Source organism: Ctenocephalides felis, unplaced genomic scaffold (assembly GCF_003426905.1).
Source record: "Ctenocephalides felis isolate EL2017-DRISC unplaced genomic scaffold, ASM342690v1 CF-g0.4_SCAFFOLD_01492, whole genome shotgun sequence".
NCBI lineage: Eukaryota > Metazoa > Arthropoda > Insecta > Siphonaptera > Pulicidae > Ctenocephalides > Ctenocephalides felis.
This window is the reverse complement of record NW_020537646.1, coordinates 59,240,391-59,260,090: the sequence shown is the minus strand read 5'-3', so window position 1 is coordinate 59,260,090 and position 19,700 is coordinate 59,240,391. Positions and strand designations below refer to the sequence as shown.

The 19,700-nt window shown below is 32.0% G+C and overlaps 1 protein-coding gene across 1 annotated transcript in view; it reads right to left on the bottom strand.

The window, feature by feature from the left end:
- The window catches only part of LOC113371448 (L-threonine ammonia-lyase), a 280,098-nt gene that overhangs the window by 46,996 nt on the left and 213,402 nt on the right, over positions 1 to 19,700 (bottom strand). Inside the window, exon 6 of the mRNA XM_026612075.1 lies at positions 12,605 to 12,697. Coding sequence (XP_026467860.1) covers positions 12,605 to 12,697 — 93 coding nt within the window. The remainder of the gene's footprint in view (positions 1 to 12,604; positions 12,698 to 19,700) is intronic.

Here is a 19,700-nt window from a genome sequence, read left to right as displayed (position 1 = left end):
AAAATTATGTTCCTTGCGCTAGCTACTGATGTAAGACCATATTTATGTAAGTTACCTTCATTGTCTATATATGTGTATGTGTCTGTATTGCATATGTATGTATGTATATATATATATGTATATATATATATATATATATATATATATGTATATATATGTATGTATGTATATGTGTATATGTGTATGTGTATGTATGTATATATGTGTATATATACATATGTACATGTCCGTATGTATATGTTTATATATACGTATTATTCGTATGTATATATGCATATGTGTACGTGTTTTTACATGTATATCATATATACATGTTTGTTTGTGTGTATATTTATGTATATATATTACGCTTTTGTATGTTTGTATATATTTCTTTTTACTTTTCATTTCTCTTGTTTATCTATCTGTTAAGTATAATTGTTATTGTTATAATTATATTACTTATATCTATAGTTCTTTTTCCAATTTCTGTCATTTTTTCCTAGTTTATATTAATTTTTCAATATTCATTCTGTAGATCCACTGATGATGACATAAAATACTATGTCGAAACGTTTGGAAAAATTAAAGATTAACTTCTAAATCTTTGCATTTTATTTGATGTATGCCCTTGAAGAACTTACTCATATTTCTCAACATCAAAATTAACTACTTTAACATATATATATATATATATATATATATATATATATATATATATATATATATATATATATATATATGAGTAAGTTCTTCAAGGGCAATACATCAAATGAAAGGCAAAGATTTAGAAGTTAATCTTTAATTTTTTCAAACGTTTCGACATAGGATTTTATGTCATCATCAGTGGATATAAATAAGGTCTGACTTTTGTCTGACTTACGCTGTGGCCGCGCGCCTTATATAGGGGGATAGGTAGCATCGAATGCGATGCGAACAAGCTTTGGCTAAAGTACGCCATGTTGTTCAGACGAGTACGAATATTATTCCCCGGTGTAGTTTTTACATCATAATCGATACTTTTAGTCTGTCAATGATATATTAGTGCAATTTTTAATAATGTTGTGAGCCGTATCTAGAATTGTATACCCCGTATATGTTCGGATGCTGGTTTGCGGCCGGGAACAATTTTGACCCGCCTGTATGAAATTTTTAAGGTTTGCGAACATGAAATCTATATATTTTAATGATATTGAATATTTATAAATTGACTACGGTCAAATATATTGAGTGGTGGTTTGAAAATGTCTCTAGCAATTCAAAAGTTTCTTGCAGTAAAGGATCATTCGTTTTATGAACTTCGATCGGAGCGAGTTGAAATTATTTGGGCCTGCGGACCGCAAATATGAAATCTATATATTCCAATAATATAAAATATTTATAAATAAACTATGGTCAAATATATTGAGTAGTGGTTTGAAAATGTATCTTGCAATTCAAAAGTTTCTCGCAGCGAAGGATAATTCGTTTTATGAACGTTCGATCGAAGCGAGTTGAAATTATTTGGGTCTGCGGACCGCAAATATAAAATCTATATATTTTAATAATATATAATATTTATAAATTAACTACGATCAATAATATTGAGTGCTGGTTTGAAAGTGTCCCTTGCAACTTAAAAGCTTCTCGCAGCGAAGGAGCATTCGTTTTATGAACGTTCGATCGGAGCGAGTCGCAAACTAAATATTGTGGTTACTCAAATTCTCACAGTAACCAAGTGCGCTCCTATAGTTTAATATACTGTGGGCAAAACGTCTCTGGCAATGATCATTCGTTTCATTAACGTTTTACCGGAGCTAGTCGCGAAATATTGCGCAGTGTGCAAAAATAAATAGTAACGTGACTCGATTCACAACCGCTTAGCGTCCTTATGGATTGTGTGAGAGCCAGATGCCCGAGGAATGACAAAGTTCGTTGAGAAAACAGCGTTCTTTTGAATATTATATTCAAACGCATAGTTCAATCAATCCTTTTGGCGCTAATTGAACGTCTAGTGTTTCAAATTTGATTAAACGCTTGCGTTAGTATTCTATATACTCTGCACATTTTACTCAAATTGTGCGAATTTAAACATTTGCTGCGTCTCTGGCAATGATCATTCGTTTCATTAACGTTTTACCGGAGCTAGTCGCAAAATATTGCGCAGTGTGCAAAAATAAAAGTAACGTGACTCGATTTACAACCGCTAGCGTCCTTATGGATTGTGTGAGAGCCAGATGCCCGAGGAATGACAAAGTTCGTTGAGAAAACAGCGTTCTTTTGAATATTATATTCAAACGCATAGTTCAATCAATCCTTTTGGCGCTAATTGAGCGTCTAGTGTTTCAAATTCGATTAAACGCTTGCGTTAGTATTCTATATACTCTGCACATTTTACTCAAATTGTGCGAATTTAAACATTTGCTGCATTGCATTGTTTTAAGAAAATGAAAGATCAGCGAAAACAGATTTTTCAATCTCACACACAATGAAAGATTCATATTTCAATTTTGAGGCGACGACGTTTGTTTTTCGACCACAGCGTGTTCTAAAATTGCTAACGTCGTTGTGCGTCATAGAGAATTTATTTTCGCGAGGCGACCCGTTGTCTAGAATGAACTGTCGTAGACTGTGTCTAGAATTATATACGCCGTATATGTTTGGATGCCGGTTTACGGCCGGGCTCTGTACCTTATTTATAAGTGTTCAACCATACTGTACAGCATATCCGCGGGCATATGTCATTGACGCAAAGACTCTTATGCGGAAAATAAAATATACAAATGCAATCAATTCAATACTCTCCTAGCTAAAATAAAATTGAGTTATTACAATGAATTCTTATGGATTCGCCCCGAAGTTTTTAATCTAACGAACGGTAAAGAGTCTGTTTGAAATTATATGGGCCTGCGAACCGCAAACTTTATGTATCGACTGCCGTTTCGACAATTGTTAAAGATCTAACTTCTGTGTAAGCGCAGAATATATAAAATATCTAGCCGCGATGTAGGAAGTTTTAACTCTCAATATTAACGTATACATAAAGCGCAATTTAGTCAAAATTTTGTATGGAAATAGCATGAAAAAATTTTCAAAAATTTTAAAAATGTTTTTCAGATGTAATTTAGCGAACAAATGAATGAAAAAAACTCATTCATTTGTCGCTAAGTTATAACTAAATTTTTTTTTTAAAACTTTCAAAATTTTTTCCATGCTCTTTCCATACAAACTTTGATTGAATTGCGCTCTATCTAAACCTTAATATTAAGAGCTAAAATTTTCAGAGAATTGTTTTTTATCAATTTGGAACCATTTGAGCCTCTGGGAGCAAGGAAACTCAAAAATGACCATTTTAAGGACCACCCTAATATATATATATATACATACATACATATATATATATATATATATATATATATATATATATATATATATATATATATAGCACCTTAATTCATCCTGCCAGTAGTATATGCTTGTCTCAAAGATTAAGCCATGCATGTCTTAGTGCAAACCACATTAAGGTAAAACCGCGAATGGCTCATTACATCAGTTATGATTCATTTGATCGTATCCACATTACTGGGATAACTGTGCTAAGTTTAGAGTTAATATATACGAATAGAATTCTGACCAAAAATGGAAGGAATACTTTTATTAGATCAAAACCAATCGGTGGCGGGCTTGCCTTCCTCACCGTTTGACTTGGTGACTCTGCGGGTAACAGGAGATCAGCGTTCGATTCCGGAGAAAGAGCATGTGAAACTACCGCATCCAAGGAAGGCAGCAGGCGAGCAAATTACCCACTCCCGGCGCAAGGAGGTATAGCCGAAGAATAACGATACGGGACTCATCCGAGGCCCCGTAATTGAAATGAGTACACTTTAAATTCTTTAACGAGGATCTATTAGATGGCCGAGGACATCTGTTCAGACATTTGTTCTTTTAGAACATGCCATTTATTGCACTTATTGCTCCGTATCTTCGAAACGGCTAGACCTGCCAGCGCCAAAAACTAATCAGCATTTCTGCCTATCAATAAAAATCGTGTTTTTTTTTTTAATCATTCAAATCGGTTGATCGGTGTTCCCGAAATTGCCGACGAAAATTTGTATCCGCACACACACAAATACACACATACACATTTTTTAAGGTATGCCAAAATATTCAGAAACCTTTGAAACGTAAAGATATATGAACATTTTCATTTTCGATTTTTTTGCGATTACTATTACTTACCCTATGGGAAGTTATAGTAATCGCAAGCCCAGAATAGTGGAGGTGTGAGCTGTGCAGACAGGAGGAGAACACAATGAAGCATTGGAGAGAAAGTTTAAGCTTACAGATTAAGCAATTCTGTATGTATTTATATATATAATTATATGTTTTTGAATAGTCTTGAATTTGATGTTGTTATAATATATTTCATTTAAAAGTTGGGCGTTACATGAATAAAAATGTATGAGAGTTTTTAGAATTTTATTTAAAATCCATAAGGTGACTGGTAATAAGCAACGAACAAAACGACCTCACCGACCATAAAAACCGTTTGGACCTCGAGTCATATACAAAAACAAAAACACTAGAACAAGCTGAGTAGTAAAAAATTTGTATTTTTCGTGGAAAAAGCTGTTTTAACAATGTGGCCTTTTGTTGGTGTGCATTTTCGATACAATTTTTTGTTCCATTTTCACATAAATTAAATCGAAGTTTAATTCTGATTGCCTCAGAAACTTAGTGTATCAGATCAATTACTCTAATTGCGAACTTTTTTATATGGGAGAAACTAGTCAAAACTTAAATAAACGTCTCCATCAACATAAAAATAACTCTAAAAATACCAAACAATTTAAAACTATGTTCAAAAATTTTACATTTTGAAGAGAACGCAGTTAAAAGAAGATTCGCTGAGGGGTTGTTTATGCAATTGCATAACGACAGGGCCATAAACAAATGATTTGATAACACTCATTAAACAACAAACATTTCTTAACAGTCAAGATCTCTTTCAAGAAACATGACATTTCTATCTTAGACTCCGAATAGTAAATAGTTTCGACAACTTATTAAAAGTTATTCATGTTTATTTGTCATATATAAAACAAGTGCATGTCAGATTGAATTTTACGGTTTATTAAAATTGCATGAAAAGCTTACAAAAGTGTACAGATAATTAAATAATTGCTTACAAAAAACCATACATAATCGAGACTCTAATGTGCGTTTGTGGAATCAAAAAAATGTCTTACATTTCAATCAAGATATAGAAGCGAATATGGAATCGGACAGTAAACCATCAGAAATCCCAAAACTACGAAAGACCGTTATTGGATCCAGCAAATACAGCAAGATACCTCGCGAAGAAGGTCGGACCAATATGTTTACATCGGAAAAGGTCTCGCTGCGTTCAACTTCATCAGTTTCTGACTCAAGACAGGAAGTAATATCATCTAGTAATAGTGCATCTACAAGCCTCACTCAACCACACTCTGATGTCAAGAAACCTCCTAATTCATGGCAAGTAGTCAATTTCAAAAAAAGAAAAACTTCATTTGAACCATTAGGAATAGATGTCAAAATTCAAAACCGATTTTCGGCCCTTTCAACAATAGAAACAGCTAATGATGACAACTCAGTTAAACCGGCTCCAGTCAGTAAGCCCCCTCCAATATTTATTTACGGAGTTGACGATATTAATGATATGTCTAATCAATTAAATGAAATAATTCCGCACGATCAATATTTCCTGAGAAGTTTAGCTAACAATACATTTAAAATTCTATGTAATTCTGTCGACCATTTTCGAACTTTATCCAGACATCTAAAAGAAACTAATGCCGTATATCATACATATCAATTAAAAGAAGAGAAGGCTTATAGGGTTGTTCTTAGAAATGTACACTTTTCAACAAGCACAGATGCAATTAAATTAGAACTATTAAAACAGGGTCATGTCGTACGTAATATCCTAAATATTAGACATAGAATAACAAAAGAACCTCTTAATATGTTTTTTGTTGATCTGGAACCAAATAGAAATAACAAAAATATTTATAATATTTATAAATTATTCAACTGCATAATACGCGTCGAACCACCGAGAAAGTCCAACAACATTATACAATGCACTCGCTGTCAACTCTTTAATCACACCAAAAAATACTGCAATAGACCATTTGCTTGCCCAAAATGCGGTGACAATCATAATACTATAGCTTGTACCAAAGATCCAAATGCTCCGGCATGTTGTTATTTTTGCGACGGTGCTCATCCAGCTAATTATCGCGGTTGCTCATACTTCCAAAAAATTAAAGAACAAAGAAACAAAACTCCAGTAAATCAATCAGTCATAAATCCAAATCCAAATAACCAAAATTTTAAAAATTCTAATAATTCTAATTCTAATAATAAAATAAACAACATTTCTCCGGCCTTAAATCCAACAATTCAAAATTCATCCTATGCAGACATTGCAAAAAACAATTACTCTGCTTCTAATCATTCACCTTCAAATCCTGATTCTGATTCTCTAGCAACACTTATTTTAGAATTTAAAAATATCTTCAATCAGCTTTTGCAACAGAACACCATAATAATAAATATGTTATCCACGTTAGTCAACAACAAAAGCAATGGCAAAAATAATTAAAATTGCTGAATGGAATGCCAACGGTTTAATACCTCACAAAAATGAAGTAGAATGTTTTTTAAAGTTAAACTTAATAGATATCTTATTAATCTCAGAAACTCACTTCACTGAAAAAAACTACTTCAAAATTTATAACTACACTACTTATAATTCAAATCACCCAAGTGGCAGGGCTCGCGGCGGTTCGGCTATATTAATCAAAAATAATATAAAGCATTTTGTTCTACCAAATATTTCTGATGATTTTCTACAAGCAACTCAAATTTCTGTTGAAACAAATTTATATAATTTTTGTGTTTCTGCTGTTTATTGTCCACCAAGATTCAAAATTTCTTGTGCTCAGTTTTCTTCATTTTTCTCTCAATTAGGTAATAAATTTATCATTGGTGGTGACTTTAATTGTAAACATATTGCCTGGGGTTCTAGACTGACTACAGCCAAAGGAAAGATTCTTCATGCAGCCATAGGGCAAAATAACCTCTCCTTTATTTCAACTTGCAGTCCAACTTATTGGCCTTCTGACCCTACTAAAATTCCAGACCTTTTAGATATTTTATTGTGAAAGGTATTGATCTTTCAAATCTCAATATTGAATCTAGTTACGATCTCTCTTCAGATCATTCTCCAATACTTGTGACGTTTAGCACATTTCCTACTCCAGTTATCAACAATCATATTCTACACAACAATCTTTCTAACTGGATTCAATTCAAATCCATACTTGATTCAAAATTATTTCCAAAATCTAGGCCTACAAGCGTTATTGATATAGAAAATAATATAGATTATTTTTCTGAGATTGTACGTGAAACAACCAAGCAGATCACCCCGAACATTAATCCAAGAAATGATAATCTAATAATTCCGCAAGAGATTAAGAAGCTAATTGCACAGAAACGAAGAGCAAGACGAACCTGGCAACATTCTCATCTACCAATGGATAAGACATCGCTTAATCATCTCAATAACACGCTGAGGAAAAAAATGAAAGAATGGAAGAATTGTACATTCAGGTCGTATATATTGCAGCTAAATAGGTACGATAATTCCATATGGAAACCAATCAGAAACAAAAGTAAACCCCTACAACAAAACCCTCCTCTGAAAATAACCAACCAAAACGGATTCATTTGGGCAAAAAGCAACGAAGAAAAAGCGGAGGCATTTGCTGATCATCTGAGTAGCATTTTTAGCGCTCGAAATATTTCCCAGAATAATTTAATTAACAATTTCGTAAATCAACCCATACATTCTACACCGTTAGGACGTTTTTCACCAAATGATGTCTTATGTGAAATAAAAAGGATAAAAAATAGATCTTCGCCAGGTATGGATAAAATTACTCCAAAGATGTTAAAAGAATTGCCTACAAATGGTATCTTATATATAACAAATATTTTCAACGCCATACTTCAATACAATTATTGGCCCACAGCGTGGAAGACTGCAGAAATTATTATGATCGCTAAACCAAACAAAAACCATCACACTGCTAGTTCATACCGTCCTATCAGTCTTTTATCGATATTATCGAAAATTTTAGAGAGACTTTTGTTGCAGAGATTGTCAGAAGATCATCCGAATGATAGTTGGATTCCTCACCATCAGTTTGGCTTCAGAAAAAATCACTCTACAATTCAACAATGCAACAGAACGGTGTCTCGTATTCTTGAAGCCATGAATAGAAAGGAACACAGTGTAGCCGTATTCTTAGATGTCAGTCAGGCTTTCGATAAGGTTTGGCACTCAGGACTCCTATATAAAATCAAAACAACTTTTCCAAACTACTTCAATATCTTAAGCTCATATTTGCTTAATAGAAAATTTAGAATCAAAATTAAAGATGTGACTTCGAGCATCAGAAATATAGAATGCGGGGTACCACAGGGCAGTGTGCCAAGCCCTGTACTTTATCTTCTTTTCACAAACGATATGCCCACAGATGATCTTCTAACCATATGCACTTACGCCGATGACATAGCAATTATTTCATGCAATTCCGATATTAGAACAGCAACTTGTCAGTTACAAAATTATTTATTTAGTCTCGAAAAATGGTTTTTAGATTGGAATATCAAAATCAATATCGAAAAATCTCAGCACATAATTGTTTCTCTAAAACATCACAACAGTCCACCTATCATCATGAACAATTCAATAATTCCACTATGCAATTCTGTTAAATATTTAGGCATGCACATTGATTCGAAATTGACATGGAGAACGCACATTGAATATAAAAAGAAACAAATCCAACTGAAAATAAAAGATTTTTACTGGCTTTTTGGGAGGAAATCTGAAATCTCTCTCGATAACAAGGTACCTTTGTATAAAACTATCATAGTGCCCATTTGGACTTATGGAATCGAACTATGGGGTTGCTCTTGCAAATCTAACATAAACATCATTCAAAGGTGCCAGAATAAAATTCTGCGTACCCTTACTAATGCGCCTTGGTATATTTCGAATTTTTGCCTACATAAGGATTTGAAAATCTCAACAGTCAACGAAATGATCAGGATTAGAAGTTCATCTTTTAACAACAAATTAATCCAGCATACAAATCCTACAATTCAAGCGATTCAGAGACCGATAAGAAGATTGAGCAAGAAATGGCCTTCCGATCCACCAAACTCCTAGCCCAATGTCTGCACGCGTCCTGACGTAGTACGCGGCATACATCATCACGTCATCGTTCATTTATGTTATTATTTTTGTATTACTGTTTTAATTTAATTTTTATTTCAACTTTTTTTTTGTATTTTTTTTTTGCTCATATCAATTTTGTAAATAAGACATTAAAGTCTTGATTAACAAAAATAAATTGTAACAAAAAAAAAAAAAAAAAAAAAAATGTTTATTTGTGTGTTTGGCTTTTTGTCATGTTGAAAAATATATATTTTACCACTGTGCACTTACTAATACTTGAAGTAAAAATGTTTTCATCTGCTGTATTATGATACAAAAATGTAAGTGTTTTTTATTATTCTTATTGTTTTTCTATGAAATTTATTACATATTTTGTTTTTATAGTTATATTTATTGCCACTGTATGAAGGCTAAGATGCGAGCCGAAACGTATGGATTTTAAATAAATTTCTAAAAACTGTTATACTATTTTTATTAATGTAAAGCCCGACTATTAAACTCAAATAAAACTAGTGGGGTGTATGGCATCGTGCCTTAAGGCAAATTGCTGGAACTTCCCGTACCGTAACGGAATGTGCGAGGAATACTGAATGTTTTCAAATAGACTATTATTATTATTGTATCATTGTCTAATATTTATAAGAATTATGTAAACTTAGAATTAGATTATAAAAACTGAGAATAAATTATATAAACTTAGAATAAATTGCAAAGTTGAAACTATTCGTTTAAAGTATATTAGAACTATAGTTAGAATTAAAAAATATATGTGAATTATTTTCGATATACAAAAAAAATTGAAAAAAAAATTTGAAACAATTTTTTTTTCCAAAATCAATTATTTTGTTAAGACAAGCAAAAAGTTCTTTGAATCATTTAAATCGGACGCTTAGTTCTCTCAAAAACTGCCATTTTTTGCACATTTAGCTCCGTATCTTCGAAATTGCTAGGCCTGCCTTTGCCAAAAACTAATAAATACTTCTCCCAATCATTACTAATTGAATGTTTTTTAGATCATTCAAATTGGATACTCCGTTCTCTCAAAAAGTCGATTTCTACTTTTTGCAATCTTTGCTCCGTATCTCCGAAACGGCTGGACCTGCCTTTGCCAAAAACTAATCAGCTCTTCTTCCTAACAATAAGTATCGAATGTTTTGTGAACCATTCAAATCGGTTGATCCGTGCGCCCGAAAACGTGACTGGAAATTTGTATCCATACATACATACACACACACACGTTCAAAAACCTTCAAAACGTCGAGAAATGAACTGTGATGAACGTGAGAAATAAACTGTTAATAAACTGTTATTATAATTTAACATACGCGTTTCATTGGTAAAATACCAAAGTGGTGACCCCGACGTGATTTAGTGTGTGTGTGTGTGTTAATTTTAAATGAATTCTCGTGCGAAAAAGTTAAGTGCAGTGGAAAACATGAGTACGCCAGTAGTAGTGCTCCGCAATAATGTAAATTTGCCACATTTTTACGAGCACGACCCAGAATTGTGGTTTGCTTTAGCGAAAAGTGTGTTTGTACACGCTAATGTGAAGTTCAAAATTTCATACGGTCATTAGTAAGTTGGACCTGCGGTATGCGTCGAAAGTTCGCAATATAATTCTGAAACCCCCTAAAGATAATCCATATAGGTGTTAAAAAAGGAATTGTTAAAACGGTATGGCATTTCCGATGAAACAAAGCTACGCCAGTTGTTGGAAGTTCAGGAAATGGGTGATAGAACCCCATCACAGTTTTTACGGCACCTACGCTCGTTAGCGGGTTCAGTTGTTTCAAAAGAAATGCTAAACTTAATGTGGTCGTCGCGCTTGCCTACGCATGTGCAAGCGTAAATATCTGTACGGGAAAACAGTGACATAGATTTGAATGCGAAAGCCGCCAACAGAATTATGGAATTGGAGACAGCATCGGGTGCAACAACAATGGCGATTGCAAGCACATCGTCGCACGCGGATGATTTTTACGGCAACATCGCGTCAGAATTGCGGAATATGCGAACAGAAATTTCTGACCTGAGGAAGCAGGTAGAGCGCTGACGAGACGGTTCATCCCTTCTTCGTAGGCGCAGATCGCGTACGCCCGCGAGCGCTCGGTCAGGCTCGGAAGAGCGCGTACGAACGCTGTGCGAGGATCGACGGTTTAGTCGGAACGCAACGAGATGTCGATTGCCGTGCTAGATGCGTTCGGAAAACTCCGTGGGCCTTCGTTATTAGCGGCAAACGATTTACGCCCAGGGAGACAAATAAGCCGCCGTGTTTGCCTAAGTGACAGAAAGAGTCAGGTGTCGTACCTTATTGATACGGGGTCAGACGTTTCAGCGTTTCCGCGCTCATTATTATGCAATCCAAATAGGAAGAGGATTGCATACCAGCTAGCGGCCGCAAATAATACGACGATTGCAACCTATGGTACGGTGGTAATGGTGGTTGATCTGGGGCTACGTCGCGACCTGTCATGGAACTTCATTATAGCAGACGTTACGCAACCAATAATTGGTGTAGATTTTCTCGCATACTACGGTTTGATTGTGGATGTGAAAAATCGTCAAATAACGGATGCTATGACAGGATTAACGGCGCTGGCGGATATTGCAGTGGGATCAATAGCGACTATAAAGGTGGTAACGGGTTCAACGGCGTACCATAAGTTGCTTGAAAAGTTTCCTGGTTTAACACGACCAGACGGCGCTGTTAGGTTACGCAAGCACGCAACGCAGCACCATATAGAAACTAGTCCTGGACCGCCGGTGGTTTAAAAACCGGTAGGGTCCAGGCCCGAGTCCTTGTACCCGATTAGTGTATAATGGTGTGTGTGTTGTGCCAAGAGAGAAGAATCGATCCAGCAAAGGTCAAATTGTATTGTTTAGTAGCTATTCTCTCTATTAGTCCGTTAGTCAGTTAGTCTATTACTCCGCTAGTAATTAATAAATAATTGTTAGTACGTTAGATTTTAGGCATAAGACAGTACGTAGGTAATCATAATTAGGTGAATTAAATAAGATAGTAAGTACATTCAGTTTTATTCATGTAGTTAGTTATATTAGTCTCCACAGGTAATTACAGGGTGTCTTTAGAAGTCGGGTTTAGGTGTTGAAGCAACCCTTTCGTAAGGGGAGTGCAATGCTAAAATCTAATAAGTCGCATTGCAATACCTCAGAAAGAAGCTTTAACCATCTTTCGTCACAATATGGAAACTTACTGATAAAAAGATCATATAAAATTTTGACAAAATAGTGATATTTAGACGAATGGAGTGTAAAACGACAGAAAATAATCTGCCAAATAAATTAAATTAATAAATTACTCAGAAAATAACCTATTATGTTAAATACCTTAAAAGTCTTCCTTCGGCAGCTAATCCTCTTTCAAGGCACCTTCCTAATATCGTTGTATCAATGTTTCCTCCGCACAGGAACAAAACTACTCTGAATAATTAATTTATATTTAGTATATTGCTTAAAATATATTTACAAAATAATTGAGATATATTATATTTATTTGAATAATTCAAATAAATACATTATATAACAAATTTAAATAAATACAATATTACGGCTTTCTCTGCTAATGGATTGTTGTACTTGGCTAAAAATAGGAAAACAAAATATTTAGAATATAAAATGAAAGTTCTACTTTTGACTACCAATAACACAAATGACTCTGAAGATATAATTCTTTTAAATTTATTCAATTTTTTTCTGTAAAATTGGTACCTGTGCATTTTAAAGTATTATATAACAAAAGCAATAACTTGGCTTATTAAACTGGGCGACAAACGTATTCTAGAAACAATTTATGTGTATGTTTACAAAAAAAATATTATTTTTTTTTAATTTTGAATATTTTTCAAAATTTAGATTTTTTCTAAAAGTTTGGAATTTTGGGAATTAAAAAAAAAACGTAAATTTCTAATTTTATTGAGTATTTGGATAATTTTTATAAAATAAAACAACAATTTAATGTAAAAAATATGTACACACACACACATACTTTTTCCAAATTTAGTCTTATTTCGAAAATTTAGTCTAAAGTATATTTTTATCTGTTAAGTATTTCTCGTTTGGCGTTTGTTGAAAGATGTAAGATCAAAACAAATATTTTTATCATATTTTGGACTTTTATTTATGCAAAGAAGAAACGCATCTTAAGCTCACAAAATGGGGCGAGCATAGCTCATCGGTAGCGTGTTCGATTCACACGACAGGTATCTTTGGATCAAATCCTGTCAATGACTTAGAATTTATGAAAAAAAAAATGTGTAGAAATCAAATAAGAATTGTAATTGTTAAATATAATTTAAATAAAAATTAAGAAAATTAGGATTAACAGAATTCGAATAGTTGAATTGAATTAGGAGTAACAAGAGGACTATTGAAAATGGAATAAAGCTGAAAGTTAAATAGAATTAGAAATTTGAAAAAAGAGCAAGAATTGAAGAAAATAAGAAGACGAAAAATTAAGAAGAATATAGAGTAGGATACATAAATAGATTGAAATGATATAAATTAGAATGTAAATAAATAAAAATGTTGTAGGTGGCTAAATGCTCAGAGTAAGCGAGGCCAAATAAAAATTAAAAAAAAAGCTCACAAAATGACAACAAAGTCTCAAAAAACAACTTTGCCAAAATTGCTTAACCAAATGTAATTCTGGTGATTTTTTTAGTTAAAGCTAAATAAGTCCTGATTAATTAGTTGATGTTGTCGGCAATCTAACAGTAATCGATTCAAAGAATGTCAGTATAAAATCTGAGATCTCAAGGAAACAATTTGGCTTTGTTTGAAAACTTCATGAATGAGTAACTCGCAAACTGAAAGAAACGCGTTTAATACGACGCATTATCAGCTATGATTTGCTAAAGGAATGTAATAAAACGTAATTTTAATTGATAACTGGCGCAAAAATAATTGATAGACTCCGCAAAAATAATAAAGCTTCATAGGAATGTTTTTCCACATACATCATATTGTGCTGCCCATGCACCATAGGATTTCTTTTTGTTTCGATTTTTTAAAAAAACTTCTTGAATTAAAAAAAGACGATGATGGTGTCAATTGGTACCCGATTCACTTTCCTGTTACGAAAATCTAGAAGATTTATGAAGGCCATCGACTAAAATGGGCTATATATTACTGATTAAATTATATAATTTAGAGATCTACACTTACTTACTTGTCAACTTAATAACAACAAATTCTCAGCCTGGGTTTGATTTAAAATTAGTGGGGCGCATGGCATCGTGTCTTGAGGCAAATTGCTAGAACTTTCCGTACCGTAATTAAAAATTCACCGAATAAAAATAATCAATAATTGTTTTGAATAATTTCAAATAGATTATTTATCACAAATACATACTGTAAATTTATAAGTTGGATTATTAAATTGGGCGACGAGCGTATTTTATAAACAACTTAAGTTTATGTTTACAAGTAATTTGGTCCTTTTTTAGATTTGTTTTTTTTATGATAATATATATTATAATATCATATATTAATTTTTATAATAGATATACTTTCGAGTTTTTGAAATTTTACTATAAGTTTGAAATTTTGGATTGGTTTATTTGATAAGCATTGAATGTTCAGACAGAGTATATTTAATATATTTACTTGCCATCGCTTGGTTGCTTTTAGAGTCTGAATAAAAAAAACAATTCACGCCTACTGCTTGAGGCCATATTTTCGGCGATTTAATTTTTTCAAATTTTGTACCCAAAACTGATACTTTGATACGTTTGGATGTTTGGATGCAAATTTTTCGCACATTACGTTTTCGAAATTTTTGTCCCGCAGATAATAATTGTTCTTCTGTTGTTTCTGGCGCCAGTCGCCATTATATATATACTAGCTAACCCGACAAACGTTGTGTTGATAAGTAAGGCATTTCTAAACAATTTCTAGAGAATAAAAAAGTACTTTCTTTTAGGAGTGTAAGGATGTGTTGTTTGAATGGTACAGACAATAAGGTATTATAAGCACAATAAACCCTGAAGTCTACATGTATAATAATGAATTGTATTATTCATAATAACAATATTCGTTTATCCATATTGTGTTAATACAATCAAACTGCAAATTTTATACACTTTCTATAGAAATATGGTATAATTCAACCTAAGTTTTTCTTAGTCTTTAGCCATGGACAATCTTCAGTTGATCAAAGTGGTTATATAAAGAAAACTGTTGAATCTCACTCAAAATTAACATTATATTTTATAAAACAATTAAATAGCGTATAGTTAAAATTTATATTAAGGTCTCGTTAACTAAATCACAGTGCTCACAACCCAAAAAACTAACAACAAAAGGAAATACTTTCGTCATGGATTTTCAAAGATTACCGTTTATCTCCCGATAGCAAAGTCCTAAGAATCAAGGTTATAGCTGTTATACCATACATCTTTTCCCCTCTACTTTCAAATATTGTTGTTGAACGATGCTAAACTTTACTGGTTTTTGAGATATCAGTGGAGGACTTTATTAACCCCCGTTCATTCTTCAAAATTAGTGGAAAATAACCATTAGTGAATTATATTTTACATTGCATCATCCAATGATTGTTGAAGTTTTTCAATTGTTGAAGTTCAATTTGTAGAGTGATTTAATAAAACATAACACGTAGAGTGATTTAATAAACACGAGACCTAACTGTGTCTAAAATGCATAGATTTTGAGATATCGTTTGAAAGGAATTACTTCAAGGTTGTAGGTCTTCAAAATTGTAGTGAATCATTCTTCTGCTATACTTGTTCTAGTACCCGAACTGTTGATATATTTAATTAAATGCGAGCATTATAATCAGTTTTTAAAATATTTTATTCCAGAGAACTTGTAATTTTGTGCATTGACATTTTTACAGGTGTGTGTTCTAAAGTTATATTATCAACCGAATCTTCTTATTTAAGTAGTGGTCTGTTATATCTGGAAATAAGTTATTCGACAAAATGTCCCATTTGATCGAATCGATTTTTAATTTAAATAATCTAAATAAAATAATATATTCTAGAAGATGTTATATAGATACTAATGAATACAAAATTATGCAACTAAGACTGAGCCCAATCCATTCAGCCATCATTTCAAAGTTTTACCCCGGATTGTTATAAAGCTATATAAAATTGACATTTTTTCTTTATAAATTTGCTTGAACATATGTACATTCTCTATATGTAAATGTTGTGATAAATTTCAATGTGTTTATTTTAATTTTCCATTTTTGCAACCGTGTATCCAAATTAGTGACTTCTGTATAGTATGCTCGAGAAATAATTGGAAAAAGACCCGATAAATAACAGCATTAGTATCTGAACAACATAAGGAAAAATCTGTAAAAAATTTATTATTACCATGCGGAATATGTTTAAATTTTTTAATTTTGCATTGTGAATTGGAATGCTGGAAAAAGTTTTTTCTATGCATTAGAAGGCCTATTTGGATGATGAAATCATTTAATATAATGCTAGTTCGTCCTTGTTGCCTTATGTGAACTGTGATATTTGTCAAACCCTAAAAATATAAATGTCATGGACCATATAACTTCAAATTCAGTCTAGTATTGTAATGAAGGAATTGTATTATAGATAGATTGTACTATAAATATTTGTGATGATTACTTCCACATCTAATTAAACTGTATTTATGTTGATATCACATGTCATAATGCGATCTTTATAAGCAATGTTCAAACAATTTTGTTTCCGAAGATCTTGTATTTGTATTTACACATAATTGAAATTTTTATGAATATTATTTTCAAAATTACTATCTGTGTTATAATTCAATTTTCTAATTCATATCACTGTCTATTTCAATTCGATGAATTTCAAATTTAGGATCTCAATTTGAATAACCTATATGCAATAATAATATAGTTCAGAAAATGTTTTGGTGACACATTATTCACATTAAATCCATAAATAATTTTACAGCACAGCATTTGAAATAAATAGGATGTGTCAAAAATGAATGCAAAACGCAGTGAGCCAACAAATCGTCACTTGAGAATAAAATAAAAACTTCATATAAAATCAAAATAAACATTCTTATTACCATTTAAAAATATATATTTTCAATGATATTTAAATTTTAAAATTAAAAGCATAACAACACTATCTAACACCAAACACTGAACATAATCTGTTTCAACTTGTCAAAACCATTTGACATATGAGTAGTATTCATCTGTCATTTGAATGATAATATGTAGGAAGCCATTTTGAATCAAGTGCTGTTTACCAAAAATTTTCAAATTAAAAATGTAAAGTTTTTATGCAATTTTGAAATATTATCTAACCTTTCCGACCTTTTCTGGATTGGCACGAGTTTTTCAAGACTAAGACTGGCCAAATGGATTTAGCCATTTTCGAGTTTTACCGAATCATTTGATCGAGAGTTCCATTTTTAAATATAAGACTAGCTGACCCGGCAAACGTTGTTTTGCTAAGTAAGGTATATTCTAAATAATTTCTAGAGAATCAAAATATTATTTCTTTAAGTATGTATATAAGGATGTGTTGTTTGAATGCTATATACAATGAAGTATTATAAAAACAATAAACCACATTAATTTGTCTATATTTTGTCAATACAATCAAACTGAAAGATTTATACACTTTTTATAGAAAACATATCATAATCCATCCAAGTCTTTTTTGGTCTTTCGACTTATTGATTACGTTACAAGTTTTTCAGATTTTTTTGGATTCTGGATTCGGTGTATAATTGTAAATAATACTACTGAGCTTATACAAAATTTTCAAATTTCTTCGAGGAGAGATAGAAAATGAATTAAGTATTTCTGCTTTCACCCGCTTTTTGAAAAGTTTTAAGTAACATTCGATGAATCAAAGTAAATTTAATAAAAAGTATATATGTAGAGGTCCAATTTGACTTTGAGCAAATATTAGCTATATTGTGAGAACCATAACAATTATACCACGAAAAATAACACATTTCAAACAAACAATCATCAGACTACGTTCAGTAAAACTGCCTTCAACTTCATCATTGTAGAAATGTGCTTTTTTGCTGTCTGTCAAAAATTTGTTATCTAGACCTTTTCACCCTATAGGCGGAGTAACTTGGAACGGCCAAATGGCAAACAGGTTTAATGTTGAAATTATATAGGGTGTTTGTTGAAATGGGTTGGCGTGCAATGTTAGTTGATCCACAATCCAGATCAGTGGAACTACAGTAGATCTTTTAGCCAATTGGGTAACAAGTCCGTCCAACACTTTCCTGGTGCCTTGGGTCGAGCAGTAGGAATAAGTTTAAGTTACTGATTTGTTAAATAGGTCTCTTAGGAATAGTGAGCCCTTTCAGTAAGATATTAGCTAAAAGAGATAGACTTCTTGCTTCTAGTCCAATATAAAATTTACTTGTTGTACTATACACTTTATTTATTTATTTTTATTACAATTCCGACAGACATAATCTTCTCGTAAGATATTCTAAGACTACTCTCTTAAGACATCATCACTTGGCTAGACTTTCTCTTAAGACTCACTAGTTTTCAATGATAATTTTGGCTCTATATATTACGTACTGAACGTGACAAATTCCCGGAATGACGTGCTTCCGCGTTCATGCAAAGATCTTGGATTTTGAATATTTAATTAACATTGAACAATAAATTTATATTTTTATTAAAAGCACGTACAATCATGTTATTACAGAACAATGTCTTATTATAATTTTAAAGGTATTTTACAAAATAATTACATTTTTAACTAATGCTAAAAAACTACCAAGGGAAGAAAATACTTTTATAATGGATTTTCAAAGATTACCGTTTATCTCCCCCATTTCAAAGATTACCATTTTCAAATCAAGATTATAGCTGGTTATACATATTTTTCCTCTACTTTCAAATATTATTGTTAATATTATTGGTTAATATTATCGGTGGTAGACCTTTTATAACCACGGACATTAATATATCACTATCTACTCTTCGATAAATTCTGGGAAATTATAACTGAGAAAATGTTATTCGACAAAATGTCAATTTGATCGATACCAAATTTAAGTTCTGAATTTAAATAACATAAATAAAAAATAATATAACCCAGAAAATGTTTTATAAATACCAATGAGTATATAATTTAACAAACGAGATCTTTCAGAGCACCGTGTTTGAGAAAAATATGCCAAAAAGTGCATTTTTATATTAATATTTTAAAACGTTTACTAACGTTTGTGTATATAAATAAAACTACTCACTACTATTTAATCACAATTAGATAATTCTTACGTAAAACATCCTGTTAAACGTAATTGAACATCATCTGTCTAAAACGTTTGACATTTCACGTAATACCCACCGTCCATTATTTATTCAAATTACGCTTCTACAAAAATTTTCAAATTAAAAATGTAAAGTTTCTACGCGATTTTGAAATAGTATTCATCTTTCCGACCATCTCTGCAT